Raw genomic sequence first — 22,235 nt, 5'->3', positions numbered from 1 at the left:
TTGCCCCCCAAGTGGGTGTTTTCAGGGTTAAAAAGATGCCTCAGGGCCAGAAAGAATCGCTGCCATGCCATGCCAGTCCTGTTTTAAAGACCAAGTCATGATTCCTTGACCCTGGTGAAGGTTAGGATGGAAATATCTTATTGGAGTGATAGAGAGACCAGCATAAACCTGCCAGGACCCCCTTCAAGATTCAGCTTTGTAAAAGTTGCCAGATAAAAGATATTTCCAGATGGAGGGCCACGCAGGAAATACAAATGGAAAAGGTTTTAATAGCTCTTCCTTTGCAAGCTACGACCCAAGGCAGCTTTTTGCAATGCGATGGGAGGCACTGTAGCCTGATACCATAGGAGGAGCTGAACCGGCCCACGAGCATCCTGGGGGCCTTTGGAGAGGGGCTGTGGCCTGAAGGGAGCATTAAAGATGCTCTACTTACATGAGACCCCCTACTCCAGCCATCCCCACCCCAAATGGAACCTGTGCCTGCTATACTCTAACCCTCAACTTCTCAGAGGAGAGGGCAGATAGGAATCTATAAGAGCATGAGTCCCTTTAAGGATGTGGCTATACTTATTAATAACAAGCTGCCCCCTTTTCCCCTGTCCTTGGGGCCTAGTGGGCTCCTGCAAAGAAGGTCATCTAGAAGTCAGGGACCAGTGCTGCTGATGGGGGCATAAGTGAGCAGGAATTGCCATTGGGGACCTGAAGAATGTCTCAGAGCTCACGGGACTGGCTTCACCATACATTGGGGTTGTTAAATTGGTCCATCGATGAACCTGAGAATGTTGTGAGCTCCCTGAAATGAAAGGTAAAATTCTGCACCTTGGACAGCTCTGCACCTAGGGAAACGTCTTTAAATTTTATCTAAAAACTTTTAGATTTTGTATGTGTGTGTGTGTGTGTGTGTGTGGTAAAAATATACATGGGCATAACACTGACCATTTTAACCACTCCTCCGTATATAGTTGAGTGGCATTAAGCATATTTACATTGTTGTGCAACTATCACCCACCATCCATCTCCAAGACTTTTTTTTTTTTTTTTTTTTGTGGTACGCGGGCCTCTCACTGTCGTGGCCTCTCCCGTTGCGGAGCACAGGCTCCGGACGCGCAGGCCCAGCGGCCACAGCCCACGGGCCCAGCCGCTCCGTGGCACGCGGGACCCTCCCGGACCGGGGCACAAACCCGCGTCCCCCGCATCGGCAGGTGGACTCCCAACCACTGCGCCACCAGGGAAGCCCAGGACTTTTTTTATTCTTCCCAAACTGAAACACTATATCCATTAAAAAATAACTCTCCCCTCCCCCCAGCCCCTGGCAACCCCCATTCTACTCTGTCTCTGTGAATTTGACTACTCTAGGTACTTCCTATGAGTGGAATCATACAGTCTTTGTCCTTTTGTGACTGGCTTGTTTCGCTTAGCATAATGTCCTCAAGTCTCATCCATATTGTAGCACGTGACAGGACTTCTTTTTTAAGGCAGAATAATATTCCATCGTATGCATATTTATTTATTGGGTATATACCCAGAAGTAGAACTGATGACTCATATAGTAATTCTATTTTTAATTTTTTGTGGAACCTGCATGCACCATTTTATATTCCCACCAGCAGAGCACAGAATTTCCAATTTGCCCACATCTTCGCCAACACTTGTTATTTTCTGTTTAGGGGATAATAGCCGTCCTAATGGGTGTGAAGTGGTGCTTTATTGTGGTTTTGTTTTGCATTTCTCTAGTGATTAGTGATGTTGAACATCTTTCTATATGCTTATTGGCCATCTGTATATCTTCTTTTTTTAAATTTAATTTAATTTAATTTATTTTTTGCTGCATTGGGTCTTCGTTGCTGTGTGCGGGTTTTCTCTAGTTGCGGCGAGCGGGGGCTACTCTTTGTTGTGGTGCACGGGCCTCTCATTGCAGTGGCTTCTCTTGTTGTGGAGCACAGGGTCTAGGCATGCGGGCTTCAGCAGTTGTGGCTCATGAGCTCTAGAGTGCAGTCTCAGTAGTTGTGGCGCATGGGCTTAGTTGCTCTGCAGCATGTGGGAACTTCCAGGACCAGGGCTCAAACCCGTGTACCCTGCATTGGCAGGTGGATTCTTAACCACTGTGCCACCAGGGAAGCCCCTGTATATCTTCTTTAGAGAAATATCACTCCAAGTCTTTTGCCTACTTTTTTTTAAAAAAACAATTTTTTAGTTCTCTTCCTTATATTTTTTTAAAATTTATTTAATTTTGGCTGCGTTGGGTCTTTGTTGCTGCACGCGGGCTTTCTCTAGTTGCGGTGAGTGGGAGCTACTCTTCGTTGTGGTGCGCAGGCTTCTCACTGAAGTGGCTTCTCTTGTTGCAGAGCATGGGCTGTAGGCGTGCGGGCTTCAGTAGTTGTGGCACACGATCTCAGTAGTGGTGGCTCGCGGGCTCTAGAGAGCAGTCTCAGTAGTTGTGGCGCACGGGCTTAGTTGCTCTGCAGCATGTGGGAACTTCCAGGACCAGGGCTCGAACCCATGTCCTCTGCATTGGCAGGTGGATTCTTAACCACTGCGCCACCAGGGAAGTCCTTGTCTACTTTTTAATTGGGTTTTGGGGGGGTTTTGCTGTTGAATTGCAGGAGTTCTTTAAATATTCTGGATATTAACCTTTTAGCAGATATATAATTTGCAAATATTTTCTCCCATTCCATAGGTTGCCTTTTTAGTCTCTTGATACTGTCCTTTGACGCACACAAGTTTTTAACTTTGATTGCAGTCCAATTTATCTGTTTTTAATTTTGTAGCCTGTGTTTTTAGTGTCATAGTCAAGAAATCATTGCCAAATCCAATGTCATATAGTTTTTACCCTACGTTTTCTTCTAAGAGTTTTATAGTTTCGAGTTGCCAGGTTTTTAAGAAGTCTATGACTGACAATGCATGGGGCCATCCTCAATACCGATTCTGGGGAGACCCTCAGGTCTTGACGAATGTGAAGCTAGGAATTGGGAAATTGATAACATGGATGTGGTATCTGAAGCCTTTAATTCAAAAGGAATTATTGAGGATCTCCAAATTTATATCAATACCCTGGGAGCTAGTAAAAATGAAAATCATGGCCTCTCTTCTCTTAGAACGTAAGTCACTTACAAGGTGGCAAGATGGTATGCACACATAACATTATGGCACTGCAAGGCAGTCTAATGAGCACCTAACCAGGCCCTAGCGCCAAGAGCTGGAAGGAGTTGAGGTCAGGGGACAGAAAAACCTTCAGTGCAAAGATGTGGCTTGAGTGGGGTCCAGGCTGATGGACACGATTTGGAGAGGCAGAGAGGAGTCGGAGGCTTTTGGACTAACTGCAGTAACGACTGCCATTTACCGAGCGCTCGCCCTGTGCCAGGCTCTGTGCTCTGCCTGCTGCACACATTATCTCAGCCATGCCTCCTCACCCTATGTTTATCATTGCCTCTAGTTTATCATTGCAAGCACTGAAGCACAGAGATTTGCCTAAGATTAATTATCCAGATAGTAAGTTGTAAAGTGGAGCCTAGAAACCAGGTTTATCTCTATTCTTAACCCTTCTGCTCTTCTAGCACCAAAGTTTTGAAGCACAGACAAAGCAGACATTCCAGATAGGAAGAACAGAATAAGGCAGTGCGCAGAAATGGTCATGAGCAGGATGTTTGAGGTCAAAGAGGAGCAGCCTGCCTGGTGGGAAGGTTCAGGCTCTAGGGCTTTGGGGTATGAAGTTCATTTGATGGCGTGGGCAGGATCACAGGCACCTTTAATGGAATCATGGGGAGTTTGGTCTTGATTTGCTAGAAGGACAGAATCACACATAGAGCTGCAGCTCTAACCTTCCAGTCAACCTCTTTCCTCTATAAAATGAGAACATCGAGGTCCCAAGAGGTTAAGCTACTCGCCAATAATCAGAGGAAACAGGGAGCCATTGCAAATTCTTGAGCAGGGTGGTAACAGTGGAGAAAACAGTATTCCAGATGGGTTAGTCTGGCAGTCAGATACATGACGGGCAGCTGAAGGGAAGCAGAGAAAACTGGCAGGAAGAAGCAAACAGCTCTTTCCCTCGTTTTGGCTGAAAGCTACCTCCCTCAGCAATTGGTATTTCTAGGAGCGTCACACACAAGACTCCTTTCCGCTGAGGTTTAAGCTTAGGAAGTCAAGTGTCATCAGGAAGGCCAGAATCTTCTTCCCCTGCCAGGCTCAGTGCCCTCAGCTAGACACGAGTGCCAGAAAACACCACTTCCCCGGAAGCAGCCTGGCCTCTCCTCCAATGGAAGGTGTGTTTGGAGTGCAGTGTCTCAGACCAGAGACCCCCAACCCTGAAGAGCCAGTGACCAGGACAGGCTCCTGACACCATCTCTTTATGTCGCCTTCCTGACCATGAAGCTAGACCAGGTGTCTGCAAGCCTAACCCATCTGCCCCGTGGGGGTTGGGGGTTGCCAGAGAAGGTAAGATTAGGCAAGAGTCCCCCAGGCAAGGAGGCTGACCCCACCTGCTTGGGCTGAGCCCTCATTGTGGCAGAACTCCAGTTATCCACCTCTGTGTCGAGAAAGGCCCGCCCTGGTTGACTATCCTCCTCTGAGGTTCTCTTTGCTTAATTAATTCTAATAATAGCTGCCGTCCATTGAGCACTGTACTAAGCATTTGACATGCATGGTCTCATTTTATTCCTCCAGCCCTGTGATGAAGATATAATTATCCCTATTCTACACGTGACGGAACTGAGGCTCAGACTGTCAAATAATTTGCCTAAAATCACGTAGCTGAAAGAGCCAGGACTCAAACATAAGCCTGTCTATCTCCAAAGCCTGTGCCTTTACCCATGTAATTGACTGCATCCTACACATTGGTCCACTGTAGCCACATCTCCTTGTGGGTATGGGGGCCTTGCAGTGGAGAATCAAGCTTCAAAGTGGGGCCTTGTGGCTTCCTGAAAACACCTGTATCTGCGTGTTCCTAGCAGCCAAGAGCTTGATCTCGTTCCCAAACCAAACTCTTGGGTCTGCATCTGAATGGTATCTGGGCCCTTATCATCTCCCAAAAGCGATGCTCAAGGAAGACAAGGGATCTTCAAGTTCCTTCTTAACTTTTACCCAGAAAGCATAATGCAGGCATGCTTTGGCCAAAGGGGAAGGCTACCATTTGTACATTCATTCACTGAATAGTTATTGAGGGCCTACTGTGTGCTAGGCACATTCTAGGTCCTGAGGACACAACTGGAAACAAATCATAAAGAATTTCTATTCTCATGGAGTTTACATTCTAGCTGGGAAGAAAAGCCAAAACCAAACCCATAAAAAACTACAAATACATATGTAAAGTATAAGTAATGATGACACTAGGAAGAAAAATAAAGCAGGATGAGGAGATGGAGAATGATGAGAAATGGGGTTTTAAAAGGCTCTTATGAGGGTAAACATTTGAACCTGAGTGAAGTACATGGGAGCCATGGGATGATCTAGAGGAAGAGCATCTCAGACAGAGGGAGGAGCAGGTGCAAAAGCCCTCCAATAGGAGTTGGCTTCGTTTGTTTTAAGGAATAGAGAAAAGGTCAGTGTGGTTCAAGCAGAGAGAGTGAGGGGGTTGTGATGGAAAAGAGTAGTAGGGGCCAGATAGTATAAAGCTTTCTAAGCCACATAAAGGAGCTTGGATCTCAAATGCGCTGTTGCAGGGTCCCAGGCACTGTGGTGTGTCAGCCGGGTGGGGCTGCCTCTGAGCAGCTAAAGAGAGGAAATGGAGCATGTGAGCAAAGGGCCCTGGGACAGCTCCGTGAGTCAGCTAGCTCACCCAGCTCTGATTCCCCCTTGAACACAGAGCAGCAGATAAGTTCAGGTCTGGTACCCAAAGAGAGAATGTGGGGGAGGATTTGATGGGGGCAGAGGTGGAAGAAGGAGCTGTTGACTCCATGTCTCATTTGCCTTGTCCATCAAAGGGTGTCTGAATCACCAATGGTTGTTCAAATATTTTAAAGTTGGAATCTCTCTGTATAAGCAAAATCTTCCACAGAAGCTAACTATGTGCCACTCTCCTTTCCAAGCACCTTATATGTTTCATTTCACAGAATTGTTATAGCACCTCCATGAGATAGGTACTCTGAATATGCCCACTTTACAGATGCAGAAGCTAAAGTCCAGAGAGGCTGAGCAACATGTCAATAAGTGCAGAGCTGCTACAGTTGGAGCAGGGGCGGTGGAGCCCACTAGGGAAGCACTTCAGAACCCCTACTGCTCCAAGGAGCAAGCTGGGAAATCACATTCCAGAGGCTCCTTCTACTAGGACATGCTGTGAGGTTAACTCTGCTAAGACCTAGCTGTGGAGCTGTGACATTTGGGGGCAGTTACTTTAGCACTTGATTTTGCCTCTTGTCTTAGTTGTAAAAGGTGATTTAGAAGTTGTTGGCAAGGGGAAAAGCAGATGAATAAAATCAGGGATGTGGCTGAAACAGGCAACGTGGTAGGGAAGCAGTGAAGCTGTCAGCAGCCTACCCAGGACCTAAATGGGCACAATCCTGCATTTCGGTTAAAATATGGGGGCTCCCCAAGCCTGAAGCCTGCTGATGTCTTAGGCACACTTCAGCTCTTTCTACAGCACCCCAGTCGCAGCATTCTTTGCCAGATGTCCTGACTAGCTGGGAGATTGTTGCTACCTAATACGGTGGTGATGACTTCTGAAAGATAGGGTAAGAACAGCAGGTATCATTTCTGAGCATATATTATGCACCATCACCGTACAAAGTATTTTTACACACTTTATCCTATTAAATCCTCTTAAAATTCCTGTGAAGTAAGCAGGCATCCCTATGGCCTCACCCTAGTCCCAGCCCTGCTGAGTGTTACTATTGCCTCCATTTTACAAATATAGAAACTGAGGTTCAGAGAGGTAAAGTAACTTCCCCCAAGTCACACAGCTAGTAAACAGCTGAGCTATGCCTTCTGACACCTATGCTCATCTCCTAAACTCAGTTGATAAAGATTTTTTTTTTAGATTTTTGGAGCTCTTTTCTACTATATAGGAAATCTGGTTTATTTATCACTAAGGTCACTAATAGGTCTAACGTTCTGAAAACATACCCATCAACATGCCCTGAAATATTCTGAAATGTGTTTGGGAGCCAGATACTTGTGACAATTGAGTAGTTTAAAGAAGTTTGCATGGGAGCTGAAGCCATAATAAAATAAACCTTTATTTTTGTTCCTGTATGTGAATGTCACAACTAACAGGTATATGACGCAAGTTGGCTTCTAATGGTTGGAAAAAAATAAAAGAGGTAAATTGTCATTCTTGACATTTTCCCAATGACATTTGCATTTTCCTTTCTATTGGAAGCCCATTTTAACAAAGATATGTAGCCTTAGTCACTTAAACTGCTCTTCCGGAGAAAACAATTGTAGATGTAATAAGCAAAAAAAGAATAGAAAATGCCAACAGGAAGAAAGTAATCCACCTAGGGTCAGATTCATCATGCCAACTCATTCAGTCTTCCTCTGACATTCACATTCAGGATGGAAAACTTGGAAATTTTCTAAATTTTAGGGTATTTAAGATCTGCAAGGAGTTGGGGGAGGGCAAAAGGAATTAAATGACAATCCCACTGGATAGGGATCAAGTATAGATTTCCCCAACTCTCAAGAACCATTTTACATGTTCAAATTGCCTCATAGGTACTGAGTCCCTCTTCTGCATAAGGCATAAGGTTGCTATGGAAGGATACAATAAGGTCATGATTGCTTTAAAATTAGTCATAATGAAAACACATTTTGAGACTCGATTCTAAATGTTAAACTTAAATTTGAGCAATTTAATTGCCCGTTGAATAGAAATGAAATCCCACCGGTAGGCAGTTATTTCTTACAACTACTGTGTGTGAAATTGAAATCTTAAGATACCATTTCAAATATTCACTTTCTCTAAGGAAGTTCTCCCCAAAGAGTGGTGAGAGATAAGAAACTGACCCAAAGTCATCGGCAGTAATCGCTCTTTCTTTACACATTCGGGTCAAAACAGAAGCATATTATTAAAAGGAAACTTCATGTCCCAAAGTCGGCCATTTAGAGGTTACCTCCGGAACCCAAGGATATATTTAATATAACAACTAACTTAAGCCCCATGCAAAACTATATAGCAAGGTAGGAAGCAACTTATCAGATTTAATAAAAGCCAGCAGATGCAAACATATCATGTAATCACCAAGGCAGTGAACATTAAAGTGGAAAATCCATATATGTTTTCTATACGAGCACAAGGAGGTGAAGTGAAGTGACCCTCCTCTGTTTGCTTTTAAAAAATGGGACAGTTTTTTTAATTTGGGCGGGAAATTCTTATTTTTAACCCCCAGCTCACCTTTAAATTTAATTTCAAACTCTTTTTAAATTCTCCCAACGATAGTCTGCTGTAACACAGAAGCTACAATTTATGAGAGCTTAACACACACCAAATGCTATCCATGTATGTAATCTCATGTCTGTATCTCCCCCAGCTCATTACACGTCTAAGGGCCACACTGCATGCAATCACTCATCCTCACAACAACTGATCAATAGATTCTGGCACCCCCATTGACAGATGAGGATCTTGGGCATTTAAATTCCTGCTGTTCGCCCAGGTTCACAGGTGGGAAATGGTGGGTTGCGGTGCAGGCTGTCTGACTCCAGAGCCACTACCAATACTGCCTCCTGAGGTTAAGTAACTTTCCTAGATAGGCCCCGCTAGCTTATAACTAAGAGCTTAAATCAAACCCAGGCAGTCGGATGCCCAAGTCCTAGCATTTAATCACCATGTTGACTGGTTGTAAATAGGTGAACTGCTCCTCACAGCCTATATATATGTTTATTTTCATTTCCAATTGCAGAGTAGTAGGTTACATGGTTATCACATAATTTAGGCTGACCTAAAAATTCTAGGCATTTTCCCTTTTTAAATTAAAAACAAGGAGCAGAGAAGGCCTTTTTAGAGACTCAAGAAGGCCTTGAGTTGGACCCAAAGCTGCTCTTAAGGCTTCCTTTCACACACACACACACACACACACACACACACACACACACACACATCGGAGGGGTGGAGATTGGGAGAGATTTTAATTATACCCATAGGGACCCAAGCTTTGGACATGGAGGTAAGGAAAGGACAAGAGCATGCAAGCAATAGTAAATTCTGGTTTTACGTGTGAGAAGTTAGTGAGGATAAGCTCTGAACAGGGAAAACGATGCCTACAGGGATGCACTTCTGATTTCAGCCACCACCCTTGAGGGTGAACTCATCCAGGTCCTTCAGTGCCATCTTTAAAATGGGAATACAATACCCATGACCATGATCCAGACTGCTCATATAAAACTATGGATCCTGAAAGTACTTGGTAGTTTCTTCTCTACAAGACTTGTGACTGGTGTCATGCACAAGTAGGCCTTTAGTAATCATTTCTGAATGCAGTTATTTTCAAGGAATTCTGATGAGGCCCAAGGGACCTAAAGTTTTGCTCTACACAAGGGCAGATTATTGCCTCCTCCTCTCCCCTTCTGCATTCCTCCCTCTTCCTAGAATTTGCCCTTGAGGTTGGAGGGGAAACCTGAACTCGAAAATCAAGTCTGGCTTCTCTCGCTTTCCCTGACCCAGGGCAAAATAGTCTCTCCCTCATTGGAGAGGCACTCTTCTCTGTGCAGAGTACTATTGGCACTTTACAGGGACCAGTTTAACCGCAGGAGTCCGATTTTTGAAAGATGCTGAGGGAGGGAATTCTGCCACCAGCAGATGGAGAGGAGACTGAGATCAGCTTGGTCCCTCCCAACCACGCTCCCTCTGGGATTAGCAGCCCCTGGCACTGCTCAGGCGTACCCAGCCCGTGCGGCCTCTGCTCGCACAGTTCCCGTCGCCTGCCTGGAGCGCGGACGCAGTCACAAGTCCGCAGCCAGCAGAGCCACGCTGTCTGGGGCATCTCCGCGCTCCGTGTCCGCGGACCTGGAACCTCGAACGGGCGCGAACGCCACTCGGAACGCGTGCATCTCTGTATGTGCTTATTTCGCATTCTTGTCTTTTCTTTCTTCCTCGAGCGGCCCGCTGGTTACTTTCAATCTTAGTTTACCAAAAGGGCAACGCCGAAGAGGGGAATCCCTAAAGAATGATTTAGAGGCAACCCAGCCGCCTCTCCAAGGAGAGGTGTTCACTGAGAGACTCTCCCCGTCCCCGACGCTGGCCCCTTTAAGACGCCAACTCAGTCCTGCTGCGGAGGTTGCTGCGGCGGCGGCTGCTGCGGCGGCGGCGGCTGCTGTTTGTATCGCTAATCCCCAGGAGCCCCGTTAAAAAAAAAAAAAAAAAGAAGAAGGGGGGGTGGGTACCGGGCAGCTGTCTCTTTAAATGTGATTTCCTTCTATTGTATTTGAATCGTGATCAGGAAAAAGGAAATGAAACCAGAGACAGAGGGAAGCTGAGCGAAAATAGACCTTCCCGAGAGAGGAGGGAGCCGGGGGAGAGAGGCGCAGTCCCCTCCCGGCCCCCAGGCCGCCGCCCCCTCCCTGCCCTCGGCGGCTAGCTGCGCGCCGCGACCCGGGCCGAAGGGGCGAGGGGCGAGGGGCGGCCGGACGGTCGCGCCCCATTCCCGCGGGCGGCGCGGAGCCGGCGACAGCGCGCGAGCCGAGCCGGACCGGGCGGCGGCGGCGGCGGCGGCGGCGGGACCGGGATGGAAGGTTAAGTCCTGAGCAGCAGCGGCAGCTGCAGCCGCCCGGGGCAGGCTGCGCGCCCCTGTCCCCGCCTCGGCCGCGGCGCGCGGCAGCCCGGTGATTCGCTCTCTCTCTTTGGCGTTTGAAGGGAGCGCGGTGACTGTCCTTGAGCGCGGAGGGGCGAGCTCGCCGCCAGAGCGCCGGAGCAAGAGGAGGCGCAGGAGCGGAGGCGGCGGCGCCCGAGCATCCGAGGGGGTCCGAGCCCCGGCAGCCGGCCAGCCCCGCGCCACAAAGGGAGCGCCCCCGCCGCCTGGCACACCACCTCCCTCCCCAATGTCCTCGGCCATCGAGAGGAAGAGCCTGGACCCGTCTGAGTAAGTGTGGTGCCCCTACCACCCACGATGTCCACGGCCTCGCGCCCCGGGGCGGCAGGGTGGCGCGGGCGGCCGGCGAGAAGGCTCCAGGTGCGCGCCCGCAGCGTGCCCTTGGTTCCCTCTGCCTTGCGCGGGGCTCCCGCATCCTATCGGGTGACTCCGGGGACACTGGGAGAGGGGCTGGGCGGCGGGCGGCAGGAAGAGGGGATCGACCCTGCGCCGCTGCGGGCCCCTCCCGGCTACCTGGGACTCTCCCCAAAGCCACTGCGGGCCAGAAAGTTTACACCGGAGCAGGCAGAGGGGGAGGTCGGAGGCGCGCAGGTGCAGTCCCGAGAGCCCTCAGGACTCGATTCTGCTCCTTTCTCCCCTCTCGTTCCTTCTCGGTCCCCTTTCTCTTTGTCCATTTGGTCCTGGAAAGGGGGACATTACAAGTGGAGGCCTCTCGAGTCCCCGACGGCCCCCTTCCCGGTCCGCAGGTGGAGCGGCTGCCCGCAGCGCCAGGGACCGGCGGGTGAGGAGGTGCGAGAATTCACCTCGGAGCTCACTCAGGCCTCCAGAGACTTTCGAGCAGCTAAACACGGAGTTAATCTGGATACACGTCCCCGCCTCTCCCCTCGGGGTCCACCGATGGGGACCTTTGAACCTTGAAAGTTAGTGCACCATTTTGCGTATAGGTGAATTTTTTCTGGGGAGCGGAGTCTCACGGCTTTTATCACAGTCTCAAAGGGTTTGGAGTCTGGGAACCGGAGCTCTAATGAACTGCATTTGTTTTCTGAGGCTCTGACTGGTTTGAAGTAACCCCTCTTCCCAATGTTTACCTCCAGCCCATTCCTTGGTGTTAAGACGCGGAGAAAGGGTTGTTTTAAGATATCATTTAGCCGTCAGCGCAAATGCCCTTTTAAGATTCATTAGCTGTCTGGTTTTGAGAACATTTATTCCTTTGAAGTCCCCATCTAATCCTTTGAAGGGATTTGTTACACAGACCAAAGGAGCTGGTTAATGACTTGTCCATTTGTGCTTTTAAGAGGCATTTGTTTTGTTTTGTTTTCTTTTCTTTTTCTGCTTTAAAAGAATTGTGCTTTCCTGATTGAAGTACCTCCTTCTCCCAATTTCAGTCTCCTATGGTGTTTATATACCTGGGTTTTACCCTCAGTTACGAGCATAAAAGCTCAGCGTGTTCTCATAAAACACAGGAAGTACCATGATCTAGTGAGAATATAAACAGCCCTATTCAATCTTGAAGGTTCAGATGCCAGTTCTATAAGGAGTCTGGTTTGTTCTAACAAAAACCCAGCTTCCTTAAATTCTCAGGAGAAAGATAACATTCCTTTTTAAAAGTATATATCTACGAAAACACTGGGTTTAAAGGGGTGGTTTGCTCTTTTTTTTTTTTTTTTTAACAAACCAAGAATTACAACTTAGCCCTGAGTTTTCAGAGCCTGGGCAAGACCATAGTAATACAATAAGAGAGTGAATTGGATGAATTACCTTTGAAAGGCTCCTAATGCCTTTTCGATCAGTAGAACTCAATCACTAAGCCTTTTATTAGAAGATAAATCTGGAGGTTTCAGTTCCCTGAAGGAAGTGTTTCTCTTTTCAAAGTTTGTGCTTTTTCACTGAGATTGGAAAATTGAAACATCTTTACCTCATAACACAGCAAAGCACCTACTGAAGGGTGCTCTTCTCCATCCTTTGCTTCACTATTTGCCCAATGCAGGCAAGCTCTCATTGGAGGTGGACCAGCTCACTGAGAAATTACTGCAGCACATTTCTTCCCTATCGCTCTTGGAAATTGTTGAGAAATTATCCCAGAAATCCAGGCCGAAGTGTGTTTAGGTATAATATTCAGATAGGCTCTAGGAGAATATAAAATATTAGGGAGTAAATCCCACTCAGTTATTGGCTTGGAACATCCACCAAAGATAATGTGATATTATCATTAATTATAGAAAGATAGAGCCAATATCTTATCCTATCCTTTCCTATCTCATCTCAGGCCATCACAATAGCTCTTTTGCTTACCATTTCTACTGCGAACCACTATTCTACCAGAAGCTTCATTGTGTACATACTTGGGTCAGTGCAGCTGAGGTCAGTCTGATCAGCATCTCCAAATCACACACAGAAATTTGCCAAGGCATATGCAAATGAAACATTTAGACAGAAAGACAGCCAGAATTCACACAGAGATTTCCTCTACTGGACCACCAGTGGCCCCTACCGCCTCCCTGTGAGTAACAAGAGCAGTTCATTTTAATTCCAGGCAGTTTTGCACCAGCTAAGTGCAAATTCTCTTCTTTCACAGTTGGTTGGCAGCCTCAGCATCAGGGCATCCAGCAGTGTTGAGGTTCCATGAGTGTTTCTGAAAGCCTAAAGTAAGACCATGGGCTGTGGAAAGGGAAGAGATGTGATTCTGAGGTGATGCATGTGAAAATGCTGGTGTTTTATTTTTCAGGAGGGAGAATGGAAGTCTTTATGTATAACCCATGGAAACAAAGAAAAGCAAGCCAGGCTTCAGTGAATTCTTAAAACTATTCAAAGTCTTGAGTTTTTAGGAGGAAACTGGTTTGGGTTTTACCTTTCCCTGTTCTAAAAGGAGATCATCTCACAAAGGACCCTCATACTTGATCTACAAAGTGTGGGCTCGGTTTCAGTAGCCCTAGATATTCACAGGGAGGTATGCACATTACAGACAGAGTCACCCGAAGCTGTCAGAGTGTGTTATCAACACTGGTTCCCTGAGCCTTGTCATCCCTAGGTGTAAAGGACGCTGAGTGCTGTGGGCACAGGCCAATCAGGACACAAGGTCACCTGGTAAGTTAGCGTCAGCTGGAAATAAGAGACACAGATTTATACCCTCAAAGTACCGAGGGGGAAACTCCCTTTGGGAATTTCACAGTTGGAGGCAGTTCCATTTTTCAAAACATAATAGAATTTTGAAAAATAGATTTGTGTTTGAGTGAGGGTCAAGAAAGCACTTGTTAATTGTCACACATCAACAGGTATACTGTTTTTCCTGTGTCCCATCTGGTGAGAGAATCATTTCTCCCACTCCCTTTATTTTCTTTTGGCAAATAACGTTATTTCTTTTAAAATGTAAAACAGAAGTATTCAGATTCCAGTGAAGCAAAGTGAACTGGAGACACTGTATGACATTGTAGTGAAAGAACACACATCACAGGCTCGCTCCTAACAATTGCCTGGATGGAGATTTCAGAGTCTGTTTAATTGCCTTCCACTCTCTCGAAAATAATTATTGCCCCTCTCCCCATTTTCTTTCCTAAATCAACTTCATCTGAATCAGTTTTGCTGCTGTAAAAATGTTCACGTGCAGAAAGTTCTGTTTGACGTCCTTTCTAAGTTTAACAGTGGCCTTAATTAACACCTGAGATTTTTCTCCAAGGATTCATTCAGTAAGAAGGATGGGATGAGGAATTTCTATTAAAAGATAATAATAATGAGAATTTCTATTATATCCTGAAGGAATTTTTATCTTGGAAAGAGAAAGCAACCTAAAATAACTTGGGGTCCCTTTCTTCTTTCTTCCTTCCTCACCTCTGCTTTTGTGCACTTGGGAAGGGTTTGAGGCAGGATGGCACGGAGATTCAAAAGGGAATTTGCAGATTCTTAGCCCTCTAGGAAGTCACTGTCCTGGCAGCAAGCAACTCTTATAGTCCTGGATGCCTCCTCTGGGTTTGGGCAGTGCCCTTGGGTCCTGGGTATGTGAGGAGGAAAGAGGAGAGGTGTGGAGATGGAGTAGGAGGGAGATAAAGAAGAGAGACCACAGGTGCCAAGAAAGTGGGGCTGGACTGTGGGTAGGGGTGCAGTACCACCTGCAGTTGCCTTGGTGCCTCTTGGTGCCCCACACTTGCTTCTTCCGGGATCTAGGATGTAGGGTCTAGCTCTCTCCTGTCCTAACCCAAGGCTGGCAGGGTCTCTCTGCAGTCTGCCCTAGGTATATGCTATCCCCTCCTTTCTCCTATGTCACCTACAGGCAATTGAATGAGGTTTCCTTTTGGGCACAGCATGACTCCTGACCCCTCTCCCGTGCTTGTCTCCCCAAGATGAGGTCATCCCTAATGCTTGGCCTTCTTTCCAGGGAGCCAGTGGATGAGGTGCTGCAGATCCCCCCATCCCTGCTGACATGTGGAGGCTGCCAGCAGAATATCGGGGACCGCTACTTCCTGAAGGCCATCGACCAGTACTGGCACGAGGACTGCCTCAGCTGTGACCTCTGCGGGTGCCGGCTGGGCGAGGTGGGCCGGCGCCTCTACTACAAGCTGGGCAGGAAGCTCTGCCGCAGAGACTATCTCAGGTACTGTCCTCGCTGCCCTCCTGGGGCTGTGGGTCTGTCTCCCCCAGTGCCTGCCTCTTGCCCCAGCGAGGTCAGGCTGGGTCTCAGCTGCCCGATGCAGGGAAGCAGTCGGCCTTTCTTCCTGTTCGAGAAGCATGTTCTCAGGGATACGTTCCTACATGGTCAAATTCTAATATTTTAAAGGCGAGATAGTGATGAACACAAAATTCAGAATAGCGGTTCCCTCTGTGGGGCAGAAAAGGGGAGAAGGTTGGGGAGAAGGCACAGGATGTGCCAAAGGAACTGCGAGCTTTGTAGTTTCTAAGTTTGAGTGGGGGCTCCTAGGAGCTCATTTAATGCTTCAAAATATACCTATAGGTTCTAAATAGTCCTTTGTAAGATTCCAATATTATGTGATGAGAAAATTAAAAATAGAAAGCATGATCTCGCCATTGCATTCCAAGGATTTGACGGTCACAGCAGGAAGGCCCTGAAGTCAGCTGTAGGTTTGAGCCCCGGCACCACTGCTTTCTAGCTCTGTGACCTTGGACAAGTTACATAACCTTCCTAAGCCTCGACTTCCTCATCTGTAAAATGGGGATAACAGCGATACCTACTTCCAAGAAGGGGTGGGAATTAGATGGGGTGATACATGTGAAGGGCTTGGCTTGCTGCATGAGTATGAGGATCAAATAGATGTTAGCTGCTCATGACATTGATCATTAGAGTCTTTTCCGATCTAATGAACAAAGAAAGGGAAGAATGGAAAGGCAAAATAGGAACTCTGGAACACCCAGTGAGACAGGCACTGAGGCCATCTTGGGTGCTCTGGGTCATAAGTTTGGCTATGTGAATTTTCCAGCACTCAGATGAGTGCCTTTGCCCGGAATGTTCTAGCATCTCCAGTTTCATATTAGCTGCTGCAGAGGTAACTCTGTGCCCTCTGCTGTCAAATCTGCTTAACTGTGTAGCTGTCAGATTTTTGCCACCTTCCTGTGGCAGAGGGTCTGTGGAGCATGGAGCCCTAATACATTAGGACCACCCAAACCAGGGAAGCTTGTTTAGACTCCAGCGCCCTTGGCTGCCAGGCCAGCTCTTCCTCCCAAACCTGCCCTCAGAGCATTTTACATTAAAAAAAAAAAAAAATGCAGGCAATTCCATGGTGAAGGAAGCTTATCTGTTCACCCAGAGACTGACAGAGTAAGCTTCCCACCCCCAAATTTCCTGATAAAGTCCTTGCAAATTTGGTGGTTCAGAGAAAAGAAGTCAGGTTTCCAAGGATCATGATTTTAATTTTGGTCAATTTTTTATTAAGTAACAAGAAAACAGAACTGGGATAAATAGAGACCTGGTTCTGCTCACTATCAGTTTGCCAAGACAGTGCAGAAAGCAGACGGGTAAATGATTCCCATTGGGCCCCCTGACTACATCCCTGTCAAATCATTTGAATCTTATTAAATGAAGTACAGATAGAGTAAGGTCAAAAGAGCCCGGGCTTCTCCCTATTTCTGCGGTTTTTATATAACATTCAAGAATAAACCCCGTGCTGCCTGGGCTTGTTAATCTCTTGCATTTTTAAAAAGGAGAGGAAAAAAACAGTCTGGGAGAACCCAGTGTTAATTAACCTGTGTCTTGGTGACATGAAATAATTCTTCTCCCTGTTACATTCCTAGGCAACATGTTAATTAACTCTGTGTTAGTGCAAGCGTTTCCAGCCATCCTTTCATATTTATATTATTGTTATTAAAATGGGCAGGAGGGAGCTTCAGACATGACATCTCTTGACAGAGGAGAAAAATCATTTCTTGCTGCAGGCATGGCCCTTTAGCCATGGACTTGTTTGCCTGCATTCTTGACATATCTGGCAGTGTCTTTGCAAAAGGCAAGTTGGAGGAGTGAGGAAATGGGTTCTATGATGGGGTTCAGTCCTTCTCCCCCTGCCCACCCACCCCTGCCCCAGGAGAACTTCTCCCCCTGAGGGTTTCCAATGTTTGACTTGCCTGTTACTGTCCGTTTCAGACATTTAGCCTCAAATATTCATGAGACCCCCATGCAGAACCTAAATAAACCCTGTGCTATTATGTTGTTTTCTTGGGAACCGAAGAGTAGCTGTTAGTATCAGTGCCCAGCCCAGATCCCCTCGGATCGCTTTTTTACCAGTTTTTGTGTGCAGTGCCTCCCCACCCCTAAGTGTTTTACTTTCAACAGCCAGCACCTGTGTCTGTTAAAGCCAGAAGTGTGCCCACTGCCCACCCCCCCATGCCCAACAGACCTGGCCCAGTGGCTGGCACTGCCGGAGACCAAAGTCCTGCAATCTTGCCGGGAGCCAGGGCCTCTTGGAGACATAACTTACACCCCAGAGTCCCCGTGCAGTCAGGCTGAAGCTCCCCTCGGACTTGGCCCGAGTGTGCAACTTTGCTTGCCTTGCACCCCTCCTGTCCGGCTTCCCTTGCCACCTTACCTGTTTCCCCTGATGACACATCCTTAACAAATCCTGGTCTCAGGGTCTATTTCCGGGATATCCAGCCTAAGGCACCAGTTCTTGGTGCCAGAGGTGAACGCCCGAGTTAGATGTCAAGTCCTGGCTATTTTCACTATTAGTGAAGTCCCAGCAAACCAGAGCTTGTAAGGGCCTGCAGAGGCCTTCTCTTCCAGTTCTCCTGCATTATAGCTTAAGACACAGAAGCCAGGGCAGAGGATGTCATTGGCTCTGGGGCACCCGGCTAGTTAGAGGTGATGCTGGGACCTGAACTTGTCTCCCAAATACAAGTCCTTCATCCTTCCCTTCGTTAGCTGCCTGACGTGTGTTGTAATTTACCCCCAACTTCCCTTTAATAAACGCTCTCTTTCCGTAAGGGTCACACACCCCAGGTGGTTGGCTTCGTTCCACACACACTGTTTTGTAAGTCACTTGGGCCCAAACTCAACTTACTGAACAATCAGGAAATCAGAACTGTCTTTCCACTCTGTGACCTCCAGGGTGGCAGTTCCCTACAGCTCCACCATCTGCTGCCTTGGGATAAAATGTTCTCCCCCAGTAATGAGCTTGCTCCCAGGTGGTGCCTTGAAAACACTCAGAGCTCTTCAAATGGAAAGCGGGATTCGGAGGGAAATTAGCTGGCCTGGCTGTAACCATGAGTTCTCTGCCCACAGACCACGTCTTCCTGGTTCCATTAATTTTGTTCATGTGTTTCAAAATTTGTCAACTGCCCTCATCTCCCCTAGAACCTCTCAGAACGTACCAGTTGATTCTCTGCTCTTCTGAAGTTAATAAGAACTTCCGAGAAGAACAGGCATTCACCTAAAACCGCCCTGAAGGTTTTCCGTGGAAAGGACCTGCTGACATGCCATGTAATCAGGCATGTGGGAAAATGACTTCTGGCAGCAAGACTGGCCCTGTTGGAATACCCCCAAGATGTGTTAAAACCCAGCCAGCGCTGGCTTTGCCCTTGAATGCTGGTGCTTTGACATGCTGCGTCCATCCTTTAACAGCCGGGTGAGGGGCACGCTATGATCACTGCCAAGCTCAGAGGAATCAGAGGTCTCACCAGGGTCACTCAGGCACTCAGGGCTAGTCCTGGCTGAACCCAAGTCTTCTGATTCCAGTGCTTGTGTTATCCCACTCTTGCGGGCTGATTCTCAAACTTCAGCCTGCATCAGAATCACCTGGCCGTGCTCAGGACCACACAGATGGCTGGGCCTCACCCGCAGAGCATCTCAATCAGGAGGGCCTGAGCGAACATTTCTAACAAGTTCCCGGGTGATGCAAATACGGCTGGTCCCAGGACCACACTTTGAGAACCACTGCACTAGGCTCCACCATATCGCATCTCCCACTTTGGCACTACATGTTGCTTAATATAAGTAACCTGTCAGCTGAGACTTAGGAGAGTCTTGATTTCAATGTCAGAAGAGGAGTTTCTCCAGAGACTCATGCCATTGGGGCAGCAAGGATCTCGAATTAAGATCTTCCATTCTATGTGGAGAAATGCTGCCCATCCTCCCGATGTCCGAGGCATGATTAACTATACCGCGTGTTTTCGGTTGAGCTCCCTCTGTCTCCCAGAGGCTGGGGTCCCAGCAAACAACCATGCGGAGATGGCCTTGGTACCTTTGAAGGAATTCAAGACCAACCCTCCCTATGGGTGGAACTAGTGGCTGTTGATGTGATAGAATTCGGGAGCCTCAGAAAGATGCCCATTTCACTGCATTCCTGGTCAGTTTCCTCTCAAAGGGGCCCCTGGGGTTCACTCCTGGCCCCTCTTCTAAAATGAAAGTTCCCCTGGGAAGAGACACACAATCCAGGCCTAACCTCTGAAATCACTTCAGCTGAGAGTCTTTTCCACAGAGGTGGGGCCCGGGGCAACCTGGAGGCGTGGAGGGTGGTGGCTGCAGGCAGGGAGAGAGCTCAGAAAAGGGACGAGTTATGCCAAACACAAATGCCACAGATACGGTCTCATCCCAGAGGACCCACTTCCTTCTAGGAAGCACTGCGAACGAGTCAGCCATCAGTCTGGACCCAGCTCTTCCTTGCTGGGACGTCTTGGGAATCCAGCCTACAGCATGGAACCCATCCTCAGGCCCTTTCTTCCAGTATTATCTGTGCCACTGTCTCTTTAGCTCTTCTCTCTGTTTTCTCCCCAGGCTCTTTGGCCAGGACGGCCTCTGCGCATCCTGTGACAGGCGGATCCGTGCCTACGAGATGACGATGCGGGTGAGGGACAAAGTGTATCACCTGGAATGTTTCAAATGTGCCGCCTGTCAGAAGCATTTCTGTGTGGGTGACAGATACCTCCTCATCAACTCCGATATAGTGTGTGAACAGGACATCTATGAGTGGACTAAGGTCAATGGGATGATATAGGCCAGATGCCCCAGCATCTCTGGAGAGGTGTTTCACTGAAGTCACTGTCTCCGTGGGGTCTTCACTCTTAGGCATTTGGGGGATTTGAGGGTGGGCTGAGACATTTCTTAGGGGATGAAAGACCCTAATTGGACACCAAGAACCAATACACAGCATCCAAGTGACATAATGCAAGGGGGCAAAACTTAAACGTGACAAAATGACTGGCCTTGAGGGAGAACTTATGGACAATGGCCACAGCCTATGGGTAGTAACTGACATGATTAGCGAGGGAGAGAGTGTTGGGGCTTCTGTGCCGTCATGATGGAACTTCCCATCTACAGATGGGGACTTGTTCTGCCCAGACTTGTTATGTCTTTAACCCTTGAAAACTAGAGATGTGCAATTGATTTCTTTTCTTCCTGGCTTTTATGAGAACCCTGTTCCAACCACTGTCCTCCACACAAGGGAAGGACAGAGAGAAGAGTGGCCATCCTTTTATTCTTGGCCACCTTCCCAAGGCCTTAAGCTTTGGACCCAAGGGACACTGCATGGAGACAACATTTCAGTTGAGAATGAAAACTGCAACTTTTAACCAAACAATTCTTTAAAGCAATGCTGATGAACCACTGTTTTTAGACACCTTAGTTTTGAAGTGAGAAGTTCCACAGATTGTTTCTATACAAATGTAAATCTAAAAAAAAAAAAAGTTGTTCACCTATTTTATTATCTTAGATTATATCAAAGTATTTGTTGTGTGTAGTTTAAAAAAACTCCGAGGACAATAAAAATGACTGACTAAAATACGCAGTGGTGTTTACCTGGTAATGACTTACAATTTGGGATGGCAGGAAAAAAACGGCTTTTTATATTGTAAAGGAGAAGTAAATAAGCAATTTACTTTTCGGTCAAATAAAAACAAGTTTATGGCTAGGGTTTATATGAGTCAGGCACGTTTCTATATTACTAGCAATTAGTATCTAACGGGTCATCATGTAGCTCAGAGGGATGTAGAATAATGAGATTGCTATTGTAAAACCTGCATTTCACTTCAGCATTGTATAGAGTGAACAGAAGGCAAGATCTTTGCCTTTGGGAAACCTGTAACCTAGGAAGGACACAAATACATAAAACAGATTCCCTTGGGAGAGAAGGTAATTACCTAGTTTGAAATGTGGCAAAGATGCTGAGCTTGACACTTCGATTTTCCAAGACGTGTGTCTCAGGGTATTTTATGACAAGTGGTTAAGAGAACCTTACCTTGAGGATTTAAAGCAGGCACCTTGTCTGTGCGGTTGCCTTTCACCGCATCCAGGCAGCCATGAACTGACTCAGAGCGCCACCTGCTGGTCATCACCTCTCAGCTCACTAGTTCAAGAACGTCCCAATGAAAGACGAACGGGAGATGTATTTCAATTGTTACATAAAAATATTGGCAAGTACCAAGAAGTCTTAATGCGTTTAATTATCAAAACATCAGAAACATGCATCTAGTGCTACAATTAATTAACTGTGATATTCCTTTAAAAAGTTCATCACTAGGGTTTGCTTGGTTTTTTCTTCTTCTGGAGAAATAATTAAGTGATGGCTCTCTTGGTCTGTAAAATACTAAAAGTGGTTGGGAAGTTTGACTGCTTAGGGTGGCCTATTTAAAACAAATCTAGTTATACTGAATTTCAACTAGGTGTTGGTAAGGGACTTCCAGTGAGGGGATATTTGTTCTAAATCAACGAAGGGAAGTGGTTCTCCGATTGTGGTCCATGAACCAGCAATATCAGCATCACTTGAGAACTTATTAAAAATGAAGATTCATGGGCTCCATCCCAGGCAGAGTGAGTCGGAAATGCTGGGGATGGGGTTCAGCAATCTGTGTTTTAACAAGCCCTAAAGATGATTCTGACTCATGCTGAAGCTTAAGAATGTTCTGAAACATCCCCCAGTTTGGTAGATCATCTGCTCTAAGTTGTTAATAGTTAGTATTTGACACAATGGTTAATCACTGAGTAACTTTTCCACATGTAGACCAACACTGTCTACCCCTGGTCCCTAAGCTGAAAACCTTTACATAATTCTGTCACTCAGCTAGCAGTTG

At 47.0% G+C, this 22,235-nt stretch overlaps 1 protein-coding gene across 1 annotated transcript; it reads left to right on the top strand.

The window, feature by feature from the left end:
* Positions 1-10,358: 10,358 nt before the first annotated feature.
* LMO2 (LIM domain only 2) lies at positions 10,359-20,947 on the top strand. Its single transcript, XM_060017374.1, has 4 exons — positions 10,359-10,659; positions 10,781-11,006; positions 15,106-15,321; positions 19,945-20,947. The coding sequence occupies exons 1-4, from the start codon at positions 10,653-10,655 to the stop codon at positions 20,162-20,164; spliced, it is 669 nt and encodes a 222-aa protein (XP_059873357.1). The 5' UTR covers positions 10,359-10,652; the 3' UTR covers positions 20,165-20,947.
* The last annotated feature ends 1,288 nt before the right edge of the window (positions 20,948-22,235 follow it).

This window comes from Delphinus delphis, chromosome 8, assembly GCF_949987515.2.
Source record: "Delphinus delphis chromosome 8, mDelDel1.2, whole genome shotgun sequence".
Lineage (NCBI taxonomy): Eukaryota > Metazoa > Chordata > Mammalia > Artiodactyla > Delphinidae > Delphinus > Delphinus delphis.
The sequence above is the reverse complement of the archived record's forward strand: the minus strand, read 5'-3'. Positions and strand labels throughout refer to the sequence as shown.

Excerpts from the sequence above, each read along its gene's own strand:
- LMO2 (XM_060017374.1), top strand. Across the intron at positions 11,007-15,105 it reads AAGAGCCTGGACCCGTCTGA|GGAGCCAGTGGATGAGGTGC; the intron begins GTAAGTGTGGTG and ends CCTTCTTTCCAG. Across the intron at positions 15,322-19,944 it reads TGCCGCAGAGACTATCTCAG|GCTCTTTGGCCAGGACGGCC; the intron begins GTACTGTCCTCG and ends TTTTCTCCCCAG.